Below are 25,093 nucleotides of genomic sequence, written 5' to 3' on the forward strand. Positions count from 1 at the left end.
ATATGGTTGAGTGCTAAGATTGGTATACACAGAGCCGGGGTGATACGCACTTAACCCAGCATGTTGGTGGTTCAGGGAAGGCTCTGGAGGTAGAACATGCCTCAACTGCGACTTCAAGGAGTAAGACTTAGTATGATGAATCAAGAGGAAACAAGTTTTCCAGGCAGAGGGAAGAGCAGGAGCAAAGGCAGAGCAGTGTAAAGTGGCACGGTGGGTGCCGGGGACTGTCTGTATAAGCAGGTCTAGAGCTCACAGTACAAGGTCTTGGGAATGTTAGGAGATGAAGCCAGAGAAGTGAGAGAGGAATGAGGCTTTGGAAGATGATTGTGATGAGAAACTTGGGCTTTATTAGGTATGCGGTGGGGAGCCACTGAAGAACTTAAAGCAACAGGGTGACACAGCCAGGTCTGTATATTACATAGGTTACTTGCTGAAGCAATGGAGGCTGGATTTTAGGAGGACAAGACTAGAGGCAGAGAAGTTAGGAGGCTGTTGAGTTAATTCAGTCAGTAGATGATGACAGCTTAAATAAACTAGGGCTGGAGATGGGGAGATTGAAGGAATATTTCAGGAGGTAAAATTAACAAGACTTTTTTTTTTTTTTAAACATTGCTTCCATTCCTAAATGTATCCACTTTAAGTATTTATTATTATTATTATTATTTTTTAAACCCCACATTTGTTTATTTATTTATTTTTGGCTGTGTTGGGTCTTCGTTTCTGTGCGAGGGCTTTCTCTAGTTGTGGCAAGTGGGGGCCAGTCTTCATCGCGGTGCATGGGCCTTTCACTGTCGCGGCCTCTCTTGTTGCGGAGCACAGGCTCCAGACGTGCAGGCTCAGTAGTTGTGGCTCACGGGCCTAGTTGCTCCGCGGCATGTGGGATCTTCCCAGACCAGGGCTCGAACCCGTGTCCCCTGCATTAGCAGGCAGATTCTCAACCACTGTGCCACCAGGGAAGCCCCTAACAAGACTCTTGATCTCTTGCCTCTGGAAGATGAGGCAGAGGCCTTTAAATGGATGCTGAGGGTGCCACAGAAGGAGTTGAGTATGATTCCCAGGGCCTGATTTGAGTGTCTGGGCAGTTGGGAGTGCCATAAATTGAGGTAAGAAATACAGGAAGAAGAGCAGGTTGGGAGGTGGAGAAAGGAATAATAATAAGTTCAGTTTTGGAAACACTGAGTTTCAGATTGTTTTGAGATATTCATGTGGCTATGTTTAGAAAACATTTGGATGTACATGTCTGAGGGCCAGAATAGAGGGGTTAGGGCTGGAGATAAGGATTCGGAAATCAATACATAGGTGGTGGTTAAAACTATGAGAGGATAGGATCTCTTGTGTAAACAAGGAGAGAGAAAGGAGAGATACTTAATGACAGAACTCTGGCGAGCATCAGAGTGTAAGAGGCGTAGGTTGGAGAAGACACCACCGAGGATATCAGCGAATCTCCATGTTGAAGAATTTGGAGAAGAGAAGAAGCTAAACTGTTGTTCTTTATTCAGATTTTAAATACTTCAGTGTAAACATATTAAGTCTTTATGTGCAAAACTTGAAATGATGGAAATTCCCCCTTCCTCTCTCCCAATTTAAAATTCTCCAAGAAAGGTATTTCAGACGTGGTGGGTAGAGTGAATTGTTATTATTTTTATGTTACTACCATAGGCTAGGGCCACTTTTGCTGGTATATGCATACTTCAGATATTTTGGGTTCCGTTCCAGACCACAATAAAGCAAATATGGCAGTAAAGCAAGTCACACGAATTTCTTGGTTTCACAGTGCATATAAAAGCTATGCTTACACTATATTGCAACCTGTTAACTGTGTAATAGCATTGTGTCTAAAAAAACAATGTGCGTACCTTAGTTAAAAATACCTTATTGCTAAAAAATGCTAACCATCATCTCGGCCTTCACTGAGTTGTAATCTTTTTGCTGGTGGAGGGTTTGAGATATTTTGAGAATTACCTAACTGTGACACTGAGACACCAGGTGAGCAAATGCTATTAAAAAAATTGGCACCGATAGACTTGCTCAGTGCAGGATTGCCGCAAACCTTCAATTTATAAAAAAATGCAGTCTCTGTGAAGCACAATAAAGCAAAGTACAATAAAAGGAGATATGCCTGTAAATAGAAATAGCTCTGGTTGGATTAGTTTTGAATACAGGGTCATCAGGAATCCATCTTTTGCCTAAAATGCCATTGTCCTGTGTTCAGGTTTCAAGGAAAGGATTAAGTGGCCTCAGTATCAGAATATCAGAGAAAAAAACTAGAAAGTGTTAGACAGTATAGAGGTCATGGTAAGTTTTTTAAGAAGTGTTGGTAACTTCAGTAGGTTGAGAAATGAATGAGAATATTGGAGATAGAGCATATAGATACATTAGAGCTTTTGCTGAAAAGGAAATGTGCATCAATGAAGTTTTTTTTTTTAATACTAGGAGACTTAATTAGGTTTGTAGGCAAAGAGGAAAATCTAGAAGTAAAAGACACAGGAAAGAGAGATAACTGAGGAAAGATCCTGGAGGAGGCCAGGAAGGCTGGGATAAGGACACTAAGTGGAGAATCTCTGAACCAAAGGGAAGGAGACTTCATGTTCCTGAGAGTGGGCAACATGCAGCTGGGTAGGTCATGTCTCAATTTTCCTGAAGTGGGAGGTGAGGTCAACTATAAGGAGAGGCTACAAGAGAGTGGTGACAGTTTGGTCTAGTTGCTGTGAAGGACATCCATGGAAGAGGCAGCTAACTGAGGACACATTATAAAATTACACAGTCACATTGAGGACCTGGTGAGGTAGAAAATCATGAATTTTCCAGGCTGCATGGTTACAGAATTTTGTTTCGTAGCAATAGCAGCTGTGTATGGGGTCGGGGAAGGTACGCTGTGGAATTCAGAGCTGGGTTATGTGATGAGCTGGATGTGGTGGCTGGGCTGGTGGTGGGCGTTGAGAGGTTGTCTGTAAGAATGGTATGTGGGGCTTCACTTTATCGTGCATGTGAATCACACGGGAATCAGTAGATGTGAGGTGGGGTCTGAGACTCTGCCTTTCTAATAAGCTCTCAGGTAATGTTGCTGTTGCTGTTCCATTACATTTTGACAAGTGAAGAGACTTTTTTTGGGAATGAGGCCAAAAGAGGCCTCATAGGCCAGGAGAAAACGATGGTTGGAGGATCCTGTTAGGTTGACTAGTATAGGTGAGGTGACAGTTGGAAGAATGGAATTGTAGACTGAGACTAGAAAATTAGTAAGATTTTTGAAGTTAAAGGGTTCTGAGTGATGAACGATTCCAGAACGTAGTCCTGGCTGTGGTTGGTTAAAATGGAATGGCAGGGAAAATCCCGTGAGGTTCATTGGACACTGAAATCCCTGAGGAAGCTGACAGGATTTGGGATGACGTAATAAGAGTTCTTTAGCAAATAGGGAGGCAAAGATTAGAGAGTGTAGTGACAGTACTGTTGAAGGGCAGTGATGCTTGTTCAGGAAGACTTTTTACAAGAGAACGTAAGTGGAGTAGTTGTCTGCAAGTGGCCCCCAGCTGGAACACCTGTCCCTGTTGCTGAGCAGCCCTACGGCACATGTGATCTTAAAATAAGCAGCCTCCATGTTCGATGGGGAAAGTGAGCTCCTGAGAGGTTGCATGTCCTTCTCACCAGATCTGCAGGGGGTATTTGAAAACGTTAAGGGGTGGTCTTGGGTGTGACCTAAATGCTCTCCTCTTGCTGTTAAAGGATTCCATTTGGGGCTGGAAATAGGATGATGCGTTGTTGAGGTATTCTGGAATGATCTGATCCCAGATCCCTAAAGAAACTTTGCCAAGTTCAGTTACCTAAGTATCTGGGCCAGGAAACTGTGATTCTAGCAGGTGGACCCTAGTTTATGGTTCTTCCAGCGGGGCAAGAGCAATGGCAACTTTTTAGTAAAAACATAAGCGTGATACCACTCAGTAGGCTGAGAAAAGGTGGGGAGAAAATAATAGTCCATTTCAGACTCAGGACTTCTGCATTCTCGAAGGTTAGAGACCCTCTGCATAGTTTAAAATTGTCTTGCCGATGGCATCTGTATAAATGGGACTAGAACTAACTTTTGATTTCTGTTCATTTTTAAAGAATGTTGCTGAAGAAAATACAAGGGTACTATATTCCTTATATGGAGTCGTTGAACACAGTGGTACCATGAGGTCGGGGCATTACACTGCCTATGCCAAGGCAAGATCTGCAAACAGTCATCTTTCTAATCTTGTTCTCCACGGTGATATTCTACAGGGTAAGAAAGAGGTCTTACAGAATTCTGGTATTCAGCAGATATTTATGGCAAAACCAAAAAAGGATGAACTTGAATCTTTCCATTTATATATTTAATTTTACACTTCCTCTTGACAGATTTTGAAATGGAATCAACCAAAGGACAGTGGTTTCACATCAGCGACACACATGTGCAAGCTGTGCCTACAACTAAAGTACTAAATTCACAGGCTTACCTCCTATTTTATGAGAGAATACTGTAACAATTTCAAAAAGTGCTTTCTCTGGAAACATGTTTATGGCTTTTATAATGGCTGTAATAATAAAAAAGTAAAGACTAACTGTAAATCATGTTCACTTAAAATTAAACACATGCCAGAAGAAATCATGTTTATTGAAATACTGAACGGAAAATACCTAAAAATTTACAATGGTTTTGTATTGTCACAGTGGTTTTTATTCCTGCTTCCAGTTTCTGGAAAGGATTCTGAATTACTTAAGTCCTCTGTGCTTATTAATACGTCTGGGTGGTGGTTTGCAACACGTCAATAAAATGAATTACCCCTAAAACTTGTTTTATTACTTAGAAGATTTTAAGTTGTACTGACATACACTACTAGAAAACATTTAAAAAAAAAAGTTTCAGACTGAAACTTCAAGTGTGTTAGTTAAAGCAAAAAAGTGTTAATTTTATAAGCACAGGTATTTGACCTTGGTAGTAACATATATAATTGTTCTGATGCCATGCAGTGTGCATAAGCTGGGGTGTAGGCTGAACTCTGCACTTGTTCTGTGCAATTGTTAATCGACCCAAGGAAGACATTCATTGGAATCCCCTTAATGCCAGCCTCTGGCCAGAAAGTCTGTGAACTGTCCTAATAAATTCCTTTTTTTTACCCAAGCCAGCCACTGTTTCCAAGTTGCAAACAACCCTAAGAGCCTTAAGAATACCAGACCTGTCTAAACTTCCTGTAAGGTTCTCTATTAGAATTTCCTTTATGAGTTTACCTAAGACCCAGTCAGCCATACTGCATCCAAATTCCTTTGAAATACCAAAAACAGTATAAAATTTCAAAGTGTTATTCAAAGACCTTATATAACCAAAACATATAGTAGTACATGTTCTGTAAAGTAAGTTAAATTAACGTTTCACTATGGTCTTTGCTTTTTTCAAAACTTCACTGTATAAAAACTGACTTGCTTCATTTATATGTCAGGAGGCATGTTTTCAGCTGCATCACAAGTATCTTTGTTCTTTGCTACCAGAATATATGTGTTTTAAGTCAGCCATTTAACACATCATTTAATGTTACTGAAACAAGTCACCTCAGTCTTAGGGATTTTCAGAGCTGTGAAAAAATACATCTAGTCCAGGGACTGACAGACTTCCTATATAGTAAATGTCTTAGGCCTAAGTAAATGTCAAGGCCTAAATGTCTTAGGCCTTGAAGGCCACTTGGTCTCTGTCACAGCTACCCAACTCTGCCATTCCCTTGTAGAAAGCAGCCATAGGCGATATATAAATACCTGATCATGGCTGTGTTCCAATAAAACTTATTGTATAAAAACAGGCAGCAGTCCAGATTTATATTGCAAACAGGCCCCTAATAACTTAGGTGACTTGCCTTAAGTGCCAAAGCTCATTTCATTAACAAGGCTGAGACAAAACAAGTCATCCAGATCCAAGAACAGCGGTCCTCAAAGAGGCTTTGATAGTAACAACATGTTTATTGTATCATCCAGCCGAGAATACAAGATACACAAAACACTTCTTAATTTAGGAGAATATGAAAACATCGGGCAATTCCTAGAGTACTACTACAAACACAGCCTTCACCTACAGTAAAAATCTAGCCATTCAGTCATTTTGGTCATCATCCCAGTCTTTCTTCCCACTTGGAGGCTTGGGCCCACCGGCTGGTTTTGCCATGATGATCTGCAAAACAAAATCCACAAGAGTATACTCACAAACTCAAGCTTCGGAGTGAAGAGAAAGAATATTTCTCTATTACCCTGCTTCATTACTGAGCAATCATCACCAATAAGCAATCTGTTATTACACTGCATATGAAACACTAGCATAATGTTTGTTATCGTCCAGCAGGTGAGTTTTCCGCTTCTGTGGACATTAACAGCAACAAAATTCACACACGTTAGCGACGGGCACGCTAAGACATGCACTTCAACATCCCAGTGCTCGGAATGTGAAAAATATCTGCATGCATCACTGGCATAAATCAGTCAGTTTGGCACCTGATCTGCTATTTATATATGAGATTCGTCTTGCCAACCATCTTTATCCCAATTTCCTTGTGGTTTAGAAGCTTTAGGTCCACCTGCCAGTTTTGCCATTATAATCTAAAGTGGTCAATACGTAAAATATATATATTAAGTTCAACAATGACATTTTCTAGTATCTATAAATGAGAGCCATTCAAATACAGGAAATGTGTGTTCATAAAAAAATCCAAGCACCTAGTTGCCTGGAAACTTACATGCCAGAAGCCTCATTTATCTAGAATGCACTAATCCAGCATTTTCCAAGTATAATCATATAGCATTTTTAAAGGATTTATGTTTGGGCAAAAAAAAAAAAAAAAAAAAAGGGGGTGTGTGGTAGCTTTGGGCTCAGATAAATTTGGGAGAAGTTAAAGTCAGTTGGCTTTCCCCACAGTAGAATTCTAAAACTCTGATATACATTCTAAATCTCAAAATTGGATACAGTATTCATTGCTTCCCAAATTTATAATTAAGAATCTCTCTGTATAACATCAAGGGGTTTGGCTTGAGCCTTATGCAACACAAACCGTAAAATATCTTCACTACCACCTTCAATAGATTTCCCACCCCTTTTCAGAAGCTGCTTTCATAAAGAAACCTACCCTGAAATTCTTGGAGAAACATATTACCAACTGAGGATAAATTCAGATTGAATTAGAGGCAATAAGTATAATTTTAGAACCCAAGTATAGTTTAAGAAAAAAGTACCTAAAAACAGTTCTCAAACTTTAGTGGGCATCATAATCACCTGAAGGGCATATTTAAAACAGACTGATGGGCCTCTTTCCAGAGTTTGACTCAGTGGGTCTGGGAATTTGTATTTTTAGTAAGTTCTTCAGTGATGTTGATGCTATTGACTAGGAGACAATTTGAGAACTAGTGAAATAAACACTTGAACAAAGATTAATCCAGCCCTACTACATTTTCCAGTGCTTAAAACTTGATTTACAAGTCCTTTTCCAGAATACATACTATGCAAAATAGGTACAACTATATTGAAGAGTGTTCGTTAGACAGTTGGATGGGTTCTTCAGATACATATTTCATGTACAGAGTGCTAAGGGCACATAACAATGAACATCCTCCCCTAGGGTAAAACAAAACAGCCTTCCCAGTTTAAAACCGAAATTCAGAAGTACCTGTGTGAGCAAGGCACTTGTGTTATTAACATTACTGTCTTGCTTGGACACTGACATTCAACAAGTTCCTTAGGAACTTCTACTATTAGAATTTCTGCTTACCTCATGCTTCAGTCTACTTAGCTCCTCCTGTCCCCTTCTACTTTTGGTCCTCCTTTTTATTCTTAGCCACATGTTAACTTATAGAACAAACATTTCCTTGAGGCATTTAAACATTATCTTTGTTTAAAAACTCCAAAAACATATTCTTCTACTGAAAACTATTTGAGGCACTGATATAAAAATACACTATTAATAAATCCAGTCTCTGATTATTTTCAATGTGTTGCAACTGGATCTCCAGATTCCATTTTTCGTCATCTTACCTAAGAAAAAGTTCTTCCTTTACTGAAGTGAAATTTGTTTTGCTATAATTACAACCAACTGATCTGAGAATAAGTCTAATTTCCTTTCCATTTCTACCTAAAACTTGCTTCTCCCACGATTTATTTGGCATGATTTTCATTTAATGGATTTATACTGTGCCCCTAGCAATTAAAATTTTCTACTATTTAAAAATTATTCATTGGTTAATAATCACTTCTAGAATTTTGTAGGAAAATACATTTCATTAAGTTTAGAAAACACCTTTTTGAAAAACTATGAATTCTGGTTTATCTGTGAATCCAAAATAGTCTTCACCACTTTTCTTCTCTGCCATAATTCCTCAAAAATATTGGCAGAAATACTGATTTTTTATACCTTAAGATCTTAGTACCCCAAGACATAATCTGTCACAGAAGAAAAAAATTTAAATGCCAGGTCCTATCATCTCCACACTTCCTTGAAGGTGGTACAGTAGTTCCCCCCTTAGATGCCTTCCAAGAGTCCCAGTGGATGCCTGAAACTGAGCATAGTAATGAACCCTATATCTGTGCTTTTTCCCATACATACATACCTATGATAAAATATATAAATTAGGCACAATAAGAGAATATCTGATTGGTAGCATCACTACCCTTGCACTTTGGGACAAGTAAAATATGTTGACCTGATAATTGAAATGGCTAACAGACAGTGCACACAGCGTGGATATGCTGGACAAAGAGATGATTCATGTCCTGGAGCAGGACAGCATGAGATTTCATCACGCAGTATACTTGTAATGGCACACAATTTAAAATTTATGAATTACTTATTTCTAGGATTTTCTTACTTATATTCTGGGATTGCAGGTGACTTGTGGGTAAACTGAAACCACAGAAAGTAAAACTGCAAATAAGGGAGGAAATACTGTAGTCTGCAATATCTGCCTCCACGCTTTATGGCCCTTCCATATTCCATATTAAAATTCCTCTCTAGATTATGTGTACAAAGGGGTTCTTAGTCTAAAAAGTCTTGAAAACTATGAATCTATATCAGATTTATTTTACCCATTCCAGTTCCCAAATGGCAAAGGATTCTTTCACTGGCAAAATCTTCATTTTAAATTAGCTGAAATACATTCAAAACAATTTAAAACTGTAATAGAAGAAAATTAAAACAATTATTTTTTGGGGGGGGGGGCGGGTATTTTGAATAGAATGAGAACTGTGCTATGTTCTAGTTCCATGAAAATATACTTTGAACTATATAAAAGTAAGTATTTTTAAAGATCAAAATTTCACTTCTCACTCACCTGATCCACTCTAAGTACAGTGACAGCAGCATTAGTAGCCAGTTTGATAGCCCAGTATTTTCCCAGGTAAGTATCTAGAACGCCAGCTTCCAACATGTCCTTTACAGCAGGAACTTCAGCCTGTCAACATAAAACTATTTTTATTCTTTCACTTTAAATGTTTATGTGAAAGTATTTTACTCAATAGAAACATGGCTACTTAAATAAAACTAGAGTAAGTAGCTAGGAAAAAGTACTACCCCATCTACACTACAAAACAAATTTTAATAAAACAAAGAATACTAAATTCTCTATCAGACAAACTATGAAAAAGCGAACTGTTATGAAAATCATTTGCTCACAAATCAGAACATTTTCTGATTTTCCTCTTAAACTTAATACGTCTATTTTTAGGTTGTGCATTCACAAAATAAAACAAGTTCATAGTATTTTTTTCAAATACCTCAATATCTAATCCAACATTTTTATTTCCTTCTTGATGTACTGCATAAAGTTTAGAGATTACTTCATTGGCCTTAACTCCAGAGTTTTCCGCCAGTGCCCGGGGAATAGCTTCAAATGCCTCAGCAAACTTCTTAATGGCATACTGTTCAAGTCCAGGACATGTCTACAACAAAAATGTGCTTATTACTCAATTTTATTCAAACAATGACAAGCAAGTCAGTTTGTACACAGAAAGCCATATACCTCTCCATACGATGTGATCTGTTTGGCTAACTCAATTTCTGTTGCTCCACCTCCGGGCACAAGACGTTTATCCTATAATACGTAGTTTAAAAAAAAAAACAAAACAGAAGTCACCAAGAAGCAATTTCCAGTTTTCTAAATCTTTTCAGATTCCAGTACTCCACCAGACTAGAGGTTTTAATCAGATTCAATTACAAATTTTATAAAATTCAAATTCCAATTATTAATGTCATAAAAATGGCATGATTTGAACAAATTACCTTACTGCACCACAGTGTCTGGTATACGAAAAAGAAGGACCAAAGTTAAGAATGGGAACATCACTATGCAGTTATCTGTATTTCCAGATATAGCACTAAGAAGAGCGCTGAAGCAACTGAAGGTATATTATAATTGAAAACCACCATAAACCATCTCTTTAAAAGTTATAAAAAAATAAAGCCTTGATTTGCTATTTACTCCTTTTCATATTTCATTTTAGAAAATTCATCAGCAACAAATACTTAAGTGGAGTCTTAAGGAAAAAGGTGCTTTGCTCTACACAAGCCATTCATTTTTCATTTTCAAGTTCTCAAAATGTCTGCCAACTGTGTTTTTGAGGACTTACAAATAATAAATTAACATGAATACTGATACTGACCCTTGTGAGAACTTTGAAAGTATTAACACCATCATCTACTGCCCTCTCTATATCATCCATCAGATTGTCTGTAGAGCCTCGAAGCACTATGGTAGAAATGGCACCATCTTCCTTTTCTGTCAATGAATTAAATATATTTGGGGATTAGTAAAAGAAAATGAATTCCCCACACTTCATACACATATAGTTTACCACTACTACTTACCATGTTTAAAAACAACCACCTGCGTATCTCCAACCTCTGAGAGGTAAACACTGTCACAATGTCCCATTTCTTCAAGGACAGGAGGCGTCTGCGAGAAAATGACTCTTGTAATAAAAATAATTCAAATAGGTTCAACTCTCTTTTAATATTGTCCAAAATACATACCAATCTAGGAAGAGCTGTAGCACCAACTGTTTTACATAATCTTCTGAGATCCCATTTTGAGTTCAGCCTTTAAAAAACAAAACAAAGACCTTAACAGAAGTTTTAATTCCATGAGATACCATAGTAAAACACAAGAGATTAAACAGGAAACTGTACATTGGGCCTCAGGTCACCTTCTTTTGACCCTGAAGGTTCAAGCTCAGAATGGGTCTGGACTGCACTGTGCAATCCAGTCACAGGTGTTTAGGGCATTATTCTAGAACTGGGAGAGTTCCAGTCTCCTTAGGATGTCAAGGGTTCACAGTTCATAGTTCTGAAACACGAAGGAAGCCCTGGTATACAGAAAACTTTTGCTGTTACTTTGGGCAACTGCGTGTTCTGTGAGGAGGAGAAGAGTGATTTACTCTGCACGTTATCTTAGGTGCTCGGAGAGGTGGGAACGGGTAGGTGAACTGTCTAGTGTAACCCACAAACGTGTTCATGAATTTAAAGCTATGCTCCGGACCCCACACTCCAGCTGACAGTGTGTACCAGGTTTGTGTCTGGTCTCTTAAGCTCTTCCTCTTGCCGGGAACGCTCTTCTCTCTCCCCCTTCAATTACCATCTGTTAACTGATCCTTCAGCTCTCAGCCTAAAGTTAAGTTTTCCCAGAGGTGTTTCCTGTTCCCGTAGATCAAGTTAAGTCCTCTTGCCATGTGATCTAACACCTCATACTTTCCCCCTTTTAACAGTCTTCATGGTGTGTTGAATTTATTTGCTCAGTGTTTCACCACCCAAAGCCATTTACAATCCAGGTTAACAGAATACAGTCCCCTCTTACCTCACCAACATGATATCGTATTTGTTTGCATAATGAAGAGCCATGTCTGCCACTTTGCCACCTGTTACTACGACATTTGCACCAGTACCAGCAATAGCTCTGATTTGCGTATCCATGAGATTTTCTTCTCCCTTACTAAAATTCATCAATTCTTCAGCAGTCTTTATCAATACCGTTCCCTAGCAAAATAAGTGAGGATTTTCTTTAAAACCATTTCACCACGTTGGTGTTCAAAGTCACAGAATAACATTTTATTGAAGAAATAATTTAAAGATTTGGGAGAAAAATATGAAGATAAACATGCACATTATGAAGCAGAATACAAAATTTGTATGAAATTAACAGAAATTCAGCTTGTTCCTAGACCAACGCCCCCACCCCCAACACTGACGCATTTGCTCTTTGACAGGCACTTTGATGGAAAAATTGGAGAAATACACTGTACTTTTACATACGTTAGGCAGGTACCCTGACATCTGTCTTCTGATGAATGTCAACCAAAACAACGTTGTGGTTCTCAAACTTTTTCTAAAACGTGGACTAAGTGACCAGCCCCACCCCACCCCATACCTGCGAAACTTCAAAACCCATCCACAACTCAGATTTCAAGAATTCTAGGGATGCAATCAACAGTGACCTATAAACATATACTTCAAACTTCTTAACATCTATTTTTAAAAACAAACTTCAGGGACTTCCCTGGTGGCGCAGTGGTTAAGAATCCGCCTGCCAACGCAGGGGACACGGGTTCGAGCCCTGGTCCGGGAAGATCCCACATGCCGCGGAGCAACTAAACCCGTACGCCACAACTACTGAGCCTGCGCTCTAGAGCCCGCGAGCCACAACTACTGAGCCCGTGTGCCACAGCTACTGCGCCCGTGCTCCACAACAAGGGAAGCCACCGCAATGAGAAGCCCGCACACCACAACGAAGAGTAGCCCCCGCTCGCCACAACTAGGGAAAGCTTGCGCACAGCAACAAAGACCCAATGCAACCAAAAATAAAAATAAATTTATTAAAAAAATTTTAATGAACAGCACACAAATACTCATTTTCTTCACTGAACATTTAACCTGCTGAAATGTGTAAGTTCTACTAGAAGTCAAGAGCTGTTTATCAGAATACAAACAATACTGTCACCATCTTAATGTTTCAAGTTTTGTATTTAGTATTTGAATTAGATATTCAAATATAAGTCTGATTAAAAAATAAACATGACCTGGCAATTTTCAATAATTATGCAGTATTCACTGCATTAAGAGGAAACTCTACTTCAAAATTTTAGAATCATTAAAACTGTCTGAAAGGAAAACCGCAAATTTTTACCTTTAAGGTTCTGAAATCTACATACCTTAGTTTCTGTTATCATTCCATCAAAAGGACAAGAGTACACTGCTATTTTTGCATCTTTGACAGATGTTACATCACCTTCAGTTTCCTTCTTAAAAACCATGCCATGCAATACTGAAGAGGAATGGATACCAGAGCCCTAAGGAGTTGGATACCAAAATCACCAGTGATTTCATGAAAATAACATCAGGGCTAATTTGTTGATTCTGCATGCACCAAAAATATTCATTTCTAAATAATGTAATATACAAAGGCAGTGACTTCTGGGGATGAGTACGGTGGTGGACATAGAGCATACCAGTCTGCTCAATGCAGGAATCACTGTGGCAATGAGCCACTGTTATGGACGGGGGTCCTTCAGTGTACTGGGAAGAATCAAAGAACAACTGCTCTAAGCCATTCACTCACTCTGTACCAATGTACCAGGCAGAATAGGGATCAAAGCCAAGTTTCTGATTTCACAAGCTTACCATGTAATGGCGAAGGGGAAGGCAGTGCATGGATAAAGTCAGAAAACACCCAGCATGTATGTTAACACATACACACTTATAGCTAACACATGTACTTATGTAAGCTAAACTCAGCTACATTAACAATCACATGTGTAAAATCACTAGTTATAGGTTTTACTGTATCAAGCACAATATTTTTATCAAATACTCTTTAAATATTAAAAGTATGAATTTTATTATTATAGAGCAACAGAAAAACTTGAACCTCATTCAAAATTGCCTTCTAAGCTCCTTTTTATAAGTCAGCATATATCAAGATTGCAAATAATTAATATTTTGTTTATGCACTATTCTCAACCTTCCAGCTGTCATGGAAAAATGATGACTTAAGAAGATAATATGTTGATATCCTTTTAAATTTAACAAGTGGTAGTATTACAATCTAGCAATATCCAAATGTTACAACAAAAGCAGGAAGTCCTAAGTGCCTAAAACCCACAAGGTAAAATTTAGATTAACAGAAATTTTTTTTTTTTGTAAAAAAAAATCTGATCTATCTAGATAACATTAATGCATTTTCTAAACTTACCAGAATCTTACAAACTCTGATGTTATCAACATTGAAGTGGCCAGAGTCAGGAAAAATAGATACTGTTAAGAAAACGAGACATATCAAAAGATATATTGGGACAACAGAGAAAATATCTTAATCACATTAAGACATTTTAATTTTGGATCTTTTCATTTACTGATATTTACTCACCACATGCCTGAGCAATAAGCTTGGCCAGAAATGCTTCATTACCATATTGTTTACTCATTATGGAGGTATGAAGTAGAGATGACACTTCATCAACATCCCGAAGATTTTTTGCAGAACAACATACCAAGTCAGGAAGAATCTCATGGGCTTTTTTGCAGGCTATTTCATAACCTTCTATGACCTTAAATGTAAAGAGCAAAAATGTTTCTTCAAAAGACGTAATTTTGACATGACTTAAGGTAGCTTTATTTTGGTAACCCAATGAATACAAACCTTTATTTTCAATAGAAAAAGACAAAGCACACTTCCAGAATAACATTCACGGCAGAGCCTACTATTTAAGGGTACAGGCTTTGGTGAGAGCCCAAATTTGAATCCTAACTGCCATTACTAGCTACTTGCGCAAGGTTTTTCTAACTTAAGGCTCACTTTCCTTATCTGAAACAAAACAGGATTACTTCTAATAGGCCCCACTCATAGGGTTCTTGTAAGGATAGAATGAGATACTGCATGTGAAGTATATGTACTACAATGCCTGGCACAGAGAAAACTGCTCAAAATCAGCTATTTCTAATGACTTTATTTAGTAGGTATATATACATAAGCAAATATGAAACAGGAGTAGATTATAAAATGAACGCTCACCTCTGAAACTGACAGGCCGAGTCTCAGAAGCTCTTCAGCTAATTCTAGAAGAGCTCCAGCAAAAACCAGAACAAAGTTTGTGCCATCTCCAACCTCTTGCTCTTGCATGTGAGAGGCCATTACAATCATTTTTGCAGCAGGATGCTGTACCTGGCAGAAGGGGTTTGAATTTGAATATCAAGCTAAAACATTTGATCCTTAAAGCAGAATAAAATTGTTCATTTCCATTTCTTCTTAAATTAATAGACTCCAATCTCCCTATGGGCCAGGTAACTCATTTGACCACACTGCTACACACTACTTATACTGTGGTCACAAGAAGACAATCCAAGTCCGCCTAGGCCTATGAGCACGAATGCATCACCATAAATGGAAATAACTTCACAGGGCACTTTCTTTTAATGGTCAGTCACCCAGTATGTACACCTGCATACATAAGGTTCATAACTTTATTATATATTCACTAAATTAAAAAACAAAGTAATTCCAACCACTAAACCTAAGGCACTTTTAAAAAAGCCTTCAGAAGTGCTAAAATAGATGTCATTTAACTTCGTCACAAGTCTCAATTTTTATGTACATTCTTTTTGTAAGGGGTTATCAATTATAGTTTAAAAGAAGGGGAATATAAAATATTTCTTAAAAAAAGCGTATCAAAATTTTAAGTGATCACTCCTTAGGATTTAGATGCTTTTTAAGAAATAATCAGAGTTAACAACTGATAGCACTGAGAAAACTAAAAAGCTGACACTATAGTTTATTAGGAAGACAGTATCCCCATCACCCTTGAACAACTCCTGAGAACATCAGAGTACAACATTCACATTCACAATGACAAGCCCCTCCACAAATATCTTGTGGAATTAAATTTGTTTTGTTCAGTATTATTACTTCAAGACTATACTGTTATTTAAGAAATTGGAGAAATGTTAACTTATCTATGGAGTTCTGTCTAAAAGCATTAAGCTCTGGTGCTTTAAGAGCTAAGTTCAGGAAAATTCCGAGATTGAACATATGCTTCAATTAGCGGCTGGCTGAGGAATGGTTCTCTATGTGTTCAGGTGCCAGACTGTGCTCATACCTTGGCTGGCAGTATCTATTCTACAGATTCTATAACATCAAAACTGCAGGTGAACAAAGCAAAATTCCACAAACTGATGTTTTATCTTCACAAACACAATTAAAAAAAAAAACACTACTATTTTGAAGTATCAGCTGTTTCTACATTATGGAATAATTCACTTAAGTGTCACACTCTATAGAACAAGATGACATATTCAATTTGATATGATTATAAGCAAATATATTTTTTTACCACAACCAATCATTCCATAAATTAATAATTTAGGAGATTTAAAATTTGAGTTGCTAAGATGTTAAAACATAAAGAGGACTCTTTATAGTTAGGAAAACCTGTATAATGAATTTTCAAGTTGGGAATAAAAAAAATCCCTTATTATCCAATTTGAAATAAAGGTTCTTTTATGTTAAAACATACTGATTTTTTGATGTCACCAAAACATTTCTTGGCTTTTTTAAAGAAATAACTTACTTCTAGCTCTCTTAAAACAGTTGCTGCATCATTTGTCACAAACAACTTCTCCAGGTGGTTGATAATCATTTTGTTCATTCCTCAAAAGTAACAATTAGAAAAAGAAATCCATTATTACTCAAACCCTTCTCCAAATACCGGGAAAATCTAGTCAAGAAATATAAATTTATATCCATTCCTAAAAATAACTTTGTAAGAACTCAAAACATATTATCTATTCTTTAAGGTTATCTCATAGCCCTATGGCTTTGCCTAACTGCACACCTGTACTCTTTCCTTTTTAATCTCCTATAATGTTTATTAGCGAGGATGCCAATTTTGTCATATTTTTGTTCAATCAACACGACATATTAACATGTACAAAGACTAAAATAATCTACTTAAAAGTACACTTACTTTTTTGCTTATTCCATAAATCTGTATCAATTAATTCAGTCGATGGTAGGAGACAAGAAAGAATTTTTCTCCCTTAAATTATAATGTCACTCTATGTAAAAGATCTGTTCCACATCTGCAACCGTGAACACTAGGTACTGCCTCAATGGTGAAAGCACCATAACTTTTCTATCCTCTCAACAGGACAAAACATAACATTTGGATTCCAACTTTTCTAAAAAGATCTGAATTGCTGATTAAAGATTAGAAACACTGTACTGGTGTCACTGAGCTATGAAATAATTTTCAATGCCATACTATATTATGGCTAAAACTCTCAATTTACATATAATATCTTCAGAAAAAGTTTGAAAGAGCTAGTACACAAAATTCTATTACAGTACTGTATCTTTTAAAACATGAATTTAGAAATTACCATTTGGTCCATATGCTGTACGAGTTGTCTGGGCAAGCTCCTTGCAAGCCTGTATGTTCCTGTACACAGCCTCTTCTAACCCTGAAAAATGCTGTCAAAGAAAACTTCTGATTAGGCAGGACAGTGAATCTCAATAATTTCTTCATCTGTAAAATGGAGAAATATAATAGTACCTGTTTTCAGAGGATTGTTGAAACTATCAAGCAAGATTTACATATGTAAAGTGTGGTGCTTGGTATTCACAAATGATCCACAGATTTGTCCACTAGTCGAATGAATAAAACATCACATTTTTAGGGCCCACAGGTACCTTCTTACACATCAAAACATAAAGCCTATACTTTTTAAAAAATATAGTGAAAAGTGCAGGGAAGAGTGCTAAGATTGATTACAGAAAGCAAATGAGCTCTTGCAGATAAAAATACCTTTTCAGAGTTCATCAGTACTTTCTAAAAGTTGAAATGTGATCATATTTATTGTGTTAAAACCTGAGCATTGTAAAACCAGCAGTTCTATGTTCACTGGGAATTAACATATCTGCCTCACAAATTTTTAGGAACTAAAACATACAGATTTTGAATGCTCATTTGAACTGCAATATAATTCCAGCGTGTACACATTGAAAACTGCTGAATTGGTCACAGTACTAAAATTCTCAAGTTTTACACTGGACTTCTTTTAGACTTGGCATTTACCTGTGGTCTCAGATAAATTTCAAGAGCCTACTGTTCATGTGAACATTTTTCTAGAGCTGCTCTGCCCAAGAGAGTAGCCACTTGCCACAAGTGGCTATTTAAATTTTAAGTAACTAATTAAAAATTCAGTCCCTCAATTGCACTAGGCACAATTCAAGTGCCCAGTAGCTACTTGTGACTAGTGGATACCATACTGGACAGTCCTGATATAGAATACTTCCATCGCAGCAGACAGACAATACTGTTCTAAAGATCTCCTGCTTTACACTCTTGTTTTTCCCCCATCCCCATTCTCTGAGGGACAGTCATATCTGACCATAAATCAGATCCTGTCAAACCCTTTAATGACTTCCCATCACTTAGGATAAAATGTAAAGCCCCTGTCAGGGCTAAAAGGCCCTGCACATTCTAACCCTTGCCTACAACTCTTCTCAATTCATCTCTTACCGTTCCTTCCCTTGGTAAGCTTCAGCCCTATCACCTTTCTTGTTTTCTTTTAGCAGGTCACACTCATTCCATCCTCAGGATCTTTGTACTCACTGGTCCCTCAGCCTGGAACACTTCTGCCTTTAATCTTGGCCACTAAGCACCGAGCTGAGAGTTCTTTCCTGAACATCTTAATTGTTCTATCTACCCCAACCCTTCCTTTTTAATTTTTTTTTTTTTTTGGAGGCAGACTTTCTTATTTCCTTTATCATTATTTGAAATTATCCTTTTTGTTTATTTGGCCATTTATTATTTCTGCCTCAGAAAAATAAAAACCATGGATGTTCTTCAGCCTTTGAAAAAAGTGAGCAGTCAATGTCATTTTCAGCGAAGCTCTTTCACCAATATTTTCATTAAACCTTGATATTTACTATATTCACAACATCCCAAAAGTGCATCATGCCAACAAGAACCTAGTTCCCTAAACCTGTTACCATAAATGGAACCACACTATCTATATCCCTTTAACTAAGCACAAAAAATATGGGAGACAAATAAAGGAACACTACCATTTGAATACAAGAGACACATTTATCAGTAGTGCTTTAAGATATTTTTAAAAAAACTAAGCTTCTGAAATTACGTCCAAGATCTCGCCATTAAACAAAGCAGTTTTAATTAGGCCAGGGTGTCACTTACCTTGTGGGTTACAACTGTGCTCGTTACAACCCTTTTCGTCCAATCTGCTCAATTTAAAGATGAGGAAAGCAAGACCCAGAGGGATAAGTTTTACATCAAGCTAGCTAACCTAAGTTGGGACCAGAATCCATTCGCATTGTAACCATTGTTTATCCTACTATAACGCACTGCTTCTGCGAACTAAGTGGGGAGCCCGCTGTTTCTCATTTAGATAAAAGTTGCCAAGACAGGCCCTTGTCCCTCTCTTAACCGCGGCAATCGGCTTCGCAGTTCCCAAAGCGACTTCACCTACGTTGTTTCACCTATGTCGCCTTCTAAAGGAGAGACTCATCACCCCCGTTTTACGGATGGAGGAAAAATGCAGGAGCGGCCTTACATCTATCTGTCTGACAACAAGTACAGGACGCGGTGTCTGCGGCCTCGTCCCCCACTCGCCGTCTCTGCCCGCTCGACCCTCCCCGGGGTCCGTAAAGAACCAAAATGCCCGCGGACCTCTGCGGCAGAGCCCTCCCGAGATCGCCTCCATTTCTGGAATCTTCTCTCCCTCCGACCGCTGTGTCAGGGGAGCACGCCGACCCGTTAGTACGCCCTTCTCCTTCGCTGCGGCCGCCACTGCCCTACGCCGACTCTCCCTCACTCCTCCTTCCTCCTTTGCTTACCTTCGCTCCCTCCTTGAGCATCTGGGCAAAGCCCGGGGCCTTGGGGACGTGGAGAGCCATGGCCACTACGCAGGGATCAGTTCACGCGCCCGCTCAGAATATTCCGGAGGAAGCGAGGGGCGCGCACAGCCTCCTGGGAACGTAGCGTGCGGCGGCTTCACGCTCCTCCTCTCTCTCCAGCTGGGTCCGCCCCTTCCCCCAGCCTCCTGGTCTGAAGCCTCGCGAGAAGGAGCACTTGGCGCAGTCAGAACTGACTTGACGATCCTCGATCTGGTCGATCGATCGGGCGGGTCGCGGAGCGCGCCATCTGTCTTCCGGCCGACGCACGCGCAGCCAGCCAGGGCGTTGTGGCACGCTGCCGATTTTTCCCTTTGAGTAGACTCGGTGCTCGGGACGTTTGAATTTTGCCGGTTCTGACCTGGAAGCCGCACCTTCCAAGATTACCTTCCTTGTAATCTTCCAGACCCTCGCATAACATCAGGGCAGGTGTGCGTCGCCCCCGCCTCTTTTTTTTTTCCAAGGCAGGGCACCTGCCTTCATCCCCCAAATCTGTCGTTGAGCGTGTGCTCTGACTTGGGTGCTGTAGCAGCTCTGGGGACTTGAAGGTGATAATTAAAATCTGTAAGGATAACTGTATACTGAGTACTCCTATGTGCCAGGCTCTGTTATTTGCTTTATGTGCAGTATCTTAACTAATGGTCAATCTTACGAGTTAATTCTTATTATTTCCATTTGGTAGAAGGGGAATTTGCGATTTACAAACGGTAATTTGTACAAGATCACAACGCTAGTTATGTTAAAGCTAGGATTCCTACGCAGATCAGACTGACTGCAAAATGCACGTTGTTAACCAACTACATTCCTCTTTCCTGCTTTTTCTTGGAAATATAACTCCCTTTTACTCTCCCAGAATCCTTTGAAACCTGACCTCTGTGTCATCCCACATCAGCACATGACTGATTTCAAAAGAATTGAATGGTAATAGAATACTTTAAAGAATAATTTCACACGGTGAAAGTAATCCACTTTCCTTGTAGAAAATATGGAAAACTTGAGCAGAACGTTTGACTTGTCTTTTGTTCTTTGATTGGACACTTGCAAATGACTTATTTTCCTTAACTTGGGACAGATTTAATGTGTGTTAAGGAATAATCACGTATCAAGTGTATTATAACTTTTTCTAATGAGCACTTAAAATACATAATTATTAAAAAATACTCTTGCCACCTCAAAGCAAATGGTGTGTGCACCACCTGTGGGGAAACATTACAAGAGATCAGTGATTCTCAAAGTGTGGTCCAGGGACAACACAAGATTTTCTCATGGATTAGCTAAGAAATAAATAAAAACTCATTCATCTAACTCAAAGAGAGCATTGCTTATAAACATAACCAACAACAACAACAAAAAAAACTGAAAGGGATTAAAGATGACACTTGATGAAATTTTAATAAAAATGATTAAGGTATCAAGTCTTGATAAGGACCATGGAAGATAACTTGAGGATAAAACTATTGATGAATCAAGTTTCCATGGAAAATTTATAATAAAAAATGGATCTTAATTTTAGTAAATTAAAAAGGAAATGGAAATCTGTATGGTAATTTATCAAGAATTAAATTGATTTAATTGCTAAGAAGACTGCCTTTCAGGTAAAAATTCATTTATTTTGTATTATTTGGGTTAGATGGTGTATTCATAATTACAGAATCAAAACATCAAGGGCAAAATTTCCACTGGCTCCAAATAGTAGGTCAAATATTCCTCACCCAGAATAGAAAATAAACACAAATCCTCAATGTGGCTTCAAGGACTAGGTTCTGGTCCCTGCTTTCAGCACATGTATCTTTGCCCTCTTGGCCTTCCTCTCTGTGTTCTGGCTGCAATAGCCAGAATAGTTCATCCTGTCTGCTTTACCTCTTCTGCTTCAGGGTCTTAGCCTCTGCTGTTCTCTACCTAGAAAGCTCTTCTGGTCCCTTTTGGCTGAGTTAGTTCTACTTCAGTAAACAAACACTTAGGTTAGAAAGCCTTTGATGACTCCCAAGACATTCCCTGTTAGTCATTCTCACAGCTTCTGTGCTTCTCCTTCAGAGCACTTACCATAGTTATAATGACAAGATTAGTTGCAATCTTTCGCAGCTGGTAGGTAGGTGCTGTATTGCCAGCATCTATCACTGGGCATTGCATGAAGTGGAGACTTAACGGATGACTAAATGGGTGTCCGAACAGAAGACCAAAGGACTGGGAGATGAGGTCTCTATTCATCCCTTCCAGATGTACTTGCTATAAAATCAGTGAACAACACAAAGCAATCAAGAGGGCTTGCCCAGGAGCTTGCAAAAGGCCAAGGAGACACAGTTCATCCCTAGTATTCTCCATGCTCATAGTAGCGTTTTTGTCCTGATTAATTTATCTGATAAATCGATGAGATCTGCCTTGATGAATGTATTGCCCTTATCAGATCACCCACTGTCTGCTTAGGTGTTGGACCACATTTCTGTCATTTGGGAAATTTATTCTGTGAACCCCATAGCAGGAAGAACCATTTAAACACGTGGTCTGTTAAAGAACAGATGAAGACTTTCCTTAAACCTTAAGCACCAAATGACAGATTTACCTTCCCATGAGTCACTTCTATGGGGATTTGTTGAATGGTAAATTCCTCACCAACTTCATTTGCATACAGAGACTGCTCATTCGAATGGGATAAACCTGGAGAGGTCACTTCCCTCTACTCTGGGAATAGTGGTATATGAGTTCCTCGAGGTTGCAAGGAAAAGAAATGCTGACCTACTAGAGAATGGACTTGAGGATATGGGGAGGGGGTGGGGTGAGATGTGACAGGGTAAGAGAGTGTCATGGACATATATACACTACCAAATGTAAAATAGATAGCTAGTGGGAAGCAGCCACATAGCACAGGGAGATCAGCTCGGTGCTTTGTGACCACCTAGAGGGGTGGGATGGGGAGGGTGGGAGGGAGGGAGACGCAAGAGGGAAGAGATATGGGAACATATTGTGTGTGTATAACTGATTCACTTTGTTATAAAGCAGAAGCTAACACACCATTGTAAGGCAATTATACTTCAATAAAGATGTTTAAAAAAAAATGCTGAGATCACTTTAGAGGGTGTGGTTTATTAAGGATCACAAAAAAGTACAAAATTGCACAATCCTAGAGCCAGATGACTTTTCATGTATATGGCCATAGGTTGGGTGTCTCTAAATTACCATTTTCATATCTTAGTTTATCTCTTTCTATGGCTTCCACCAAGGTGGCACCTGATTCTCTTTACCTCTTTCAACTGCTTTTTCTTCTTTCTACATCTTAGCTTTGGCTGGCATCCTTTTCTCTGTGTCCCTTAGTTTCCTGACCCCCTTCAGGTGGGCCTCTGTGTGTTTCATACTTAAACATCCCAAGAAAAAAGATCTGGTTCATTCAATTTATTGCTATCTAACAAAAAGCCCCTAGGTCCTGTCAGATTCTCATCAAGGATACTACAAATCTCTATGGCTGCCTTGGCTGAAGCAGGAATTCCTGGTGCACTTAATGGTGACCAGGGGACCAGGATCATCTGTGACTTTGGTGTAAGGAATGCTTTGTGGCTGTTTTGTATGAAAATGACCTGTAAACGTGGCCGACATTCAGAGTTTCATCAGTAGTCTAGTCAATCTGTCCAAGGCTATGCTGTAGTTAGTAGCTCTCTTAAAGCTTTCTGGATCAAGGCAAAGTAAAAAGAAATGAAATGTATAGTTAGTTAATTACTCCCTGGTTATTACCATTCTGAGAATGGAGATCTTGGACAGGATGAAAGTGATCATTTCCCCCTCACTTTAAATGTTGGCTTAGTTGTCCCAGTGACTATTGGTGCCTGGCCATGATTGAGCTGGTTAGGTTATGGGGATGAGAAAGGTGAAATGGAGTGAGATAGTGCATTTAAATTCTATTAGTGATGCCTTAGATCTCTGAAGATTGATGAAATCTCTTAGAGGACTTCAGAGAGAAGTTTCCCTTCAGCTGTTATGAATGGATTGTCGATAAACTAAAACTGTGTTTATCAGTCCCTCTTTTAGTAAAATTAGAAGTTACTGCCTTAGTTCCTCTGTTGGATGTGCTAGATTGGCACACTTGTGCAGTCCTGTATTGCAGAGGCCAGAGAGCTGAAACTATTTCCCAGGTTCCCTTGCTGTTATGGTTCAGGATAGAAATAAGTCTCCACCAGTTAGATACCTTCATGTGAGGGTTGGAAGGTGGTAGGGAGAGAAAGTCTGTTTTCAAGCTGCTTTGGTAGTTCTTCCAGCAAGCAGAATTATGAGAGGATGCTGTTTTGGCCTTACTATTCCAGTAGTTACTCTGTGTGGAGGGGCAGCTGTGGCGATAGCGAAGGCTTCTTATCCTGTCTGCCTGCTCTCTGCATCACAGCTGTGGTGCTGTGTTCTTGATCGCAGGCTGTCCAGTGGTGATTCCTGATTCGCACCTTTCCAATCATACAGAAAGTATGGCTCCCGAGGTGGGTCAGTTCTGTGACATTTGGGGTTTATTCCTGGAGGCCCACCTGAGAACTTGTTTCTCCATTCATCCATGGTAGATTTTTGAAGCATCTGATTCCTTGTATGAAAACCCTTTCTGCTTCTAAAACCTAGAGTGGTTTCTGTTTCCTACACGGGATGCTGATTGAGACAATTCCTGTGTTTATGATTGTTAGGAAGCTAAAAACAGTCACGGCCAGGCTTGTGAGCTAACATGTGAGATGAAATTCAGAAGTCATTCAGGATCTTGCCAAATCTAATTTTTACTCTTGATTTTGTTTTTAAAAAAAAGTTTTTAAAAAATCAATTCTTTTTGGCTGGCCCAGAACTGAGAGTCAGAAAAGATTTTGAGATGAACCTGATGAGGAAGATTGAGGAAGGCCCAATATCGAGGAAGATTGAAGAAGGCTCAATATCAAGTGATATGAGAGACCACCCCTTTTCTTATGTTTATAATTTGAAATAAATTGCTTCTCTCTAGTACATGCAGAAAACATTTCTTTTCATAGTCTTACTGATTAAAAAGGTTAAATTAAATATGCTACTCAGTGAAGATTTTCTGTTATTAAAATTGTTTATGGTCTGCTGGTAACTAGCCTTTCTAACTTTGTTCTAATGGATCAAAGTATAGCATATCACTCCCCACCTTCCCCCCTTTTCGAAAAAATAGATTATTTATTATTTT

The 25,093-nt window shown here is 38.8% G+C and overlaps 2 protein-coding genes across 14 annotated transcripts in view; one reads left to right on the forward strand and one right to left on the reverse strand.

The window, feature by feature from the left end:
• The window catches only part of USP16 (ubiquitin specific peptidase 16), a 30,836-nt gene extending 26,262 nt beyond the window's left edge, over positions 1–4,574 (forward strand). For all 12 annotated transcript variants that reach the window (XM_082460399.1, XM_082460402.1, XM_082460397.1 and 9 more), the window contains 2 exons: positions 4,099–4,255; positions 4,372–4,574. In XM_082460399.1, coding sequence (XP_082316525.1) covers positions 4,099–4,255; positions 4,372–4,496 — 282 coding nt within the window. In that variant the 3' untranslated portion in view covers positions 4,497–4,574. The remainder of the gene's footprint in view (positions 1–4,098; positions 4,256–4,371) is intronic.
• A 29-nt stretch (positions 4,575–4,603) lies between these two features.
• On the reverse strand, positions 4,604–20,051 carry CCT8 (chaperonin containing TCP1 subunit 8). 2 transcript variants are annotated; one of them, XM_082460450.1, is made up of 16 exons: positions 19,879–20,036; positions 17,400–17,490; positions 16,589–16,668; positions 15,037–15,186; positions 14,392–14,572; positions 14,218–14,279; positions 13,178–13,315; positions 11,827–12,005; positions 11,007–11,073; positions 10,842–10,929; positions 10,637–10,752; positions 9,997–10,068; positions 9,752–9,916; positions 9,310–9,429; positions 6,487–6,591; positions 4,867–6,169 (listed from the first exon to the last, which is right to left on the reverse strand). In XM_082460450.1, exons 1-15 carry the CDS (start codon positions 19,936–19,938, stop codon positions 6,499–6,501), a joined length of 1,662 nt encoding a protein of 553 aa, XP_082316576.1. In that variant the 5' UTR covers positions 19,939–20,036; the 3' UTR covers positions 4,867–6,169; positions 6,487–6,498. The 2 variants fall into 2 exon arrangements, with proteins under 2 accessions (XP_082316577.1, XP_082316576.1); XM_082460451.1 differs by lacking the exon at positions 6,487–6,591 and having other exon boundaries at positions 4,604–6,169; positions 19,879–20,051.
• Between the last annotated feature and the right edge of the window lie 5,042 nt (positions 20,052–25,093).

The sequence above is a fragment of the Balaenoptera physalus genome, assembly GCF_965194825.1.
Source record: "Balaenoptera physalus genome assembly, chromosome: 4".
Lineage (NCBI taxonomy): Eukaryota > Metazoa > Chordata > Mammalia > Artiodactyla > Balaenopteridae > Balaenoptera > Balaenoptera physalus.

Bases quoted from the DNA above. Each gene is read 5' to 3' on its own strand.
- CCT8 (XM_082460450.1), bottom strand. From the start codon at position 19,938: ATGGCTCTCCACGTCCCCAAGGCCCCGGGCTTTGCCCAGATGCTCAAG. The intron at 17,491-19,878 runs GTAAGCAAAGGA...TTTCTTTGACAG, and splicing joins TGCTCAAGGAGGGAGCGAAG to CATTTTTCAGGGTTAGAAGA. The intron at 9,917-9,996 runs GTATATGGCTTT...TTTTTGTTGTAG, and splicing joins AGATCACATCGTATGGAGAG to ACATGTCCTGGACTTGAACA.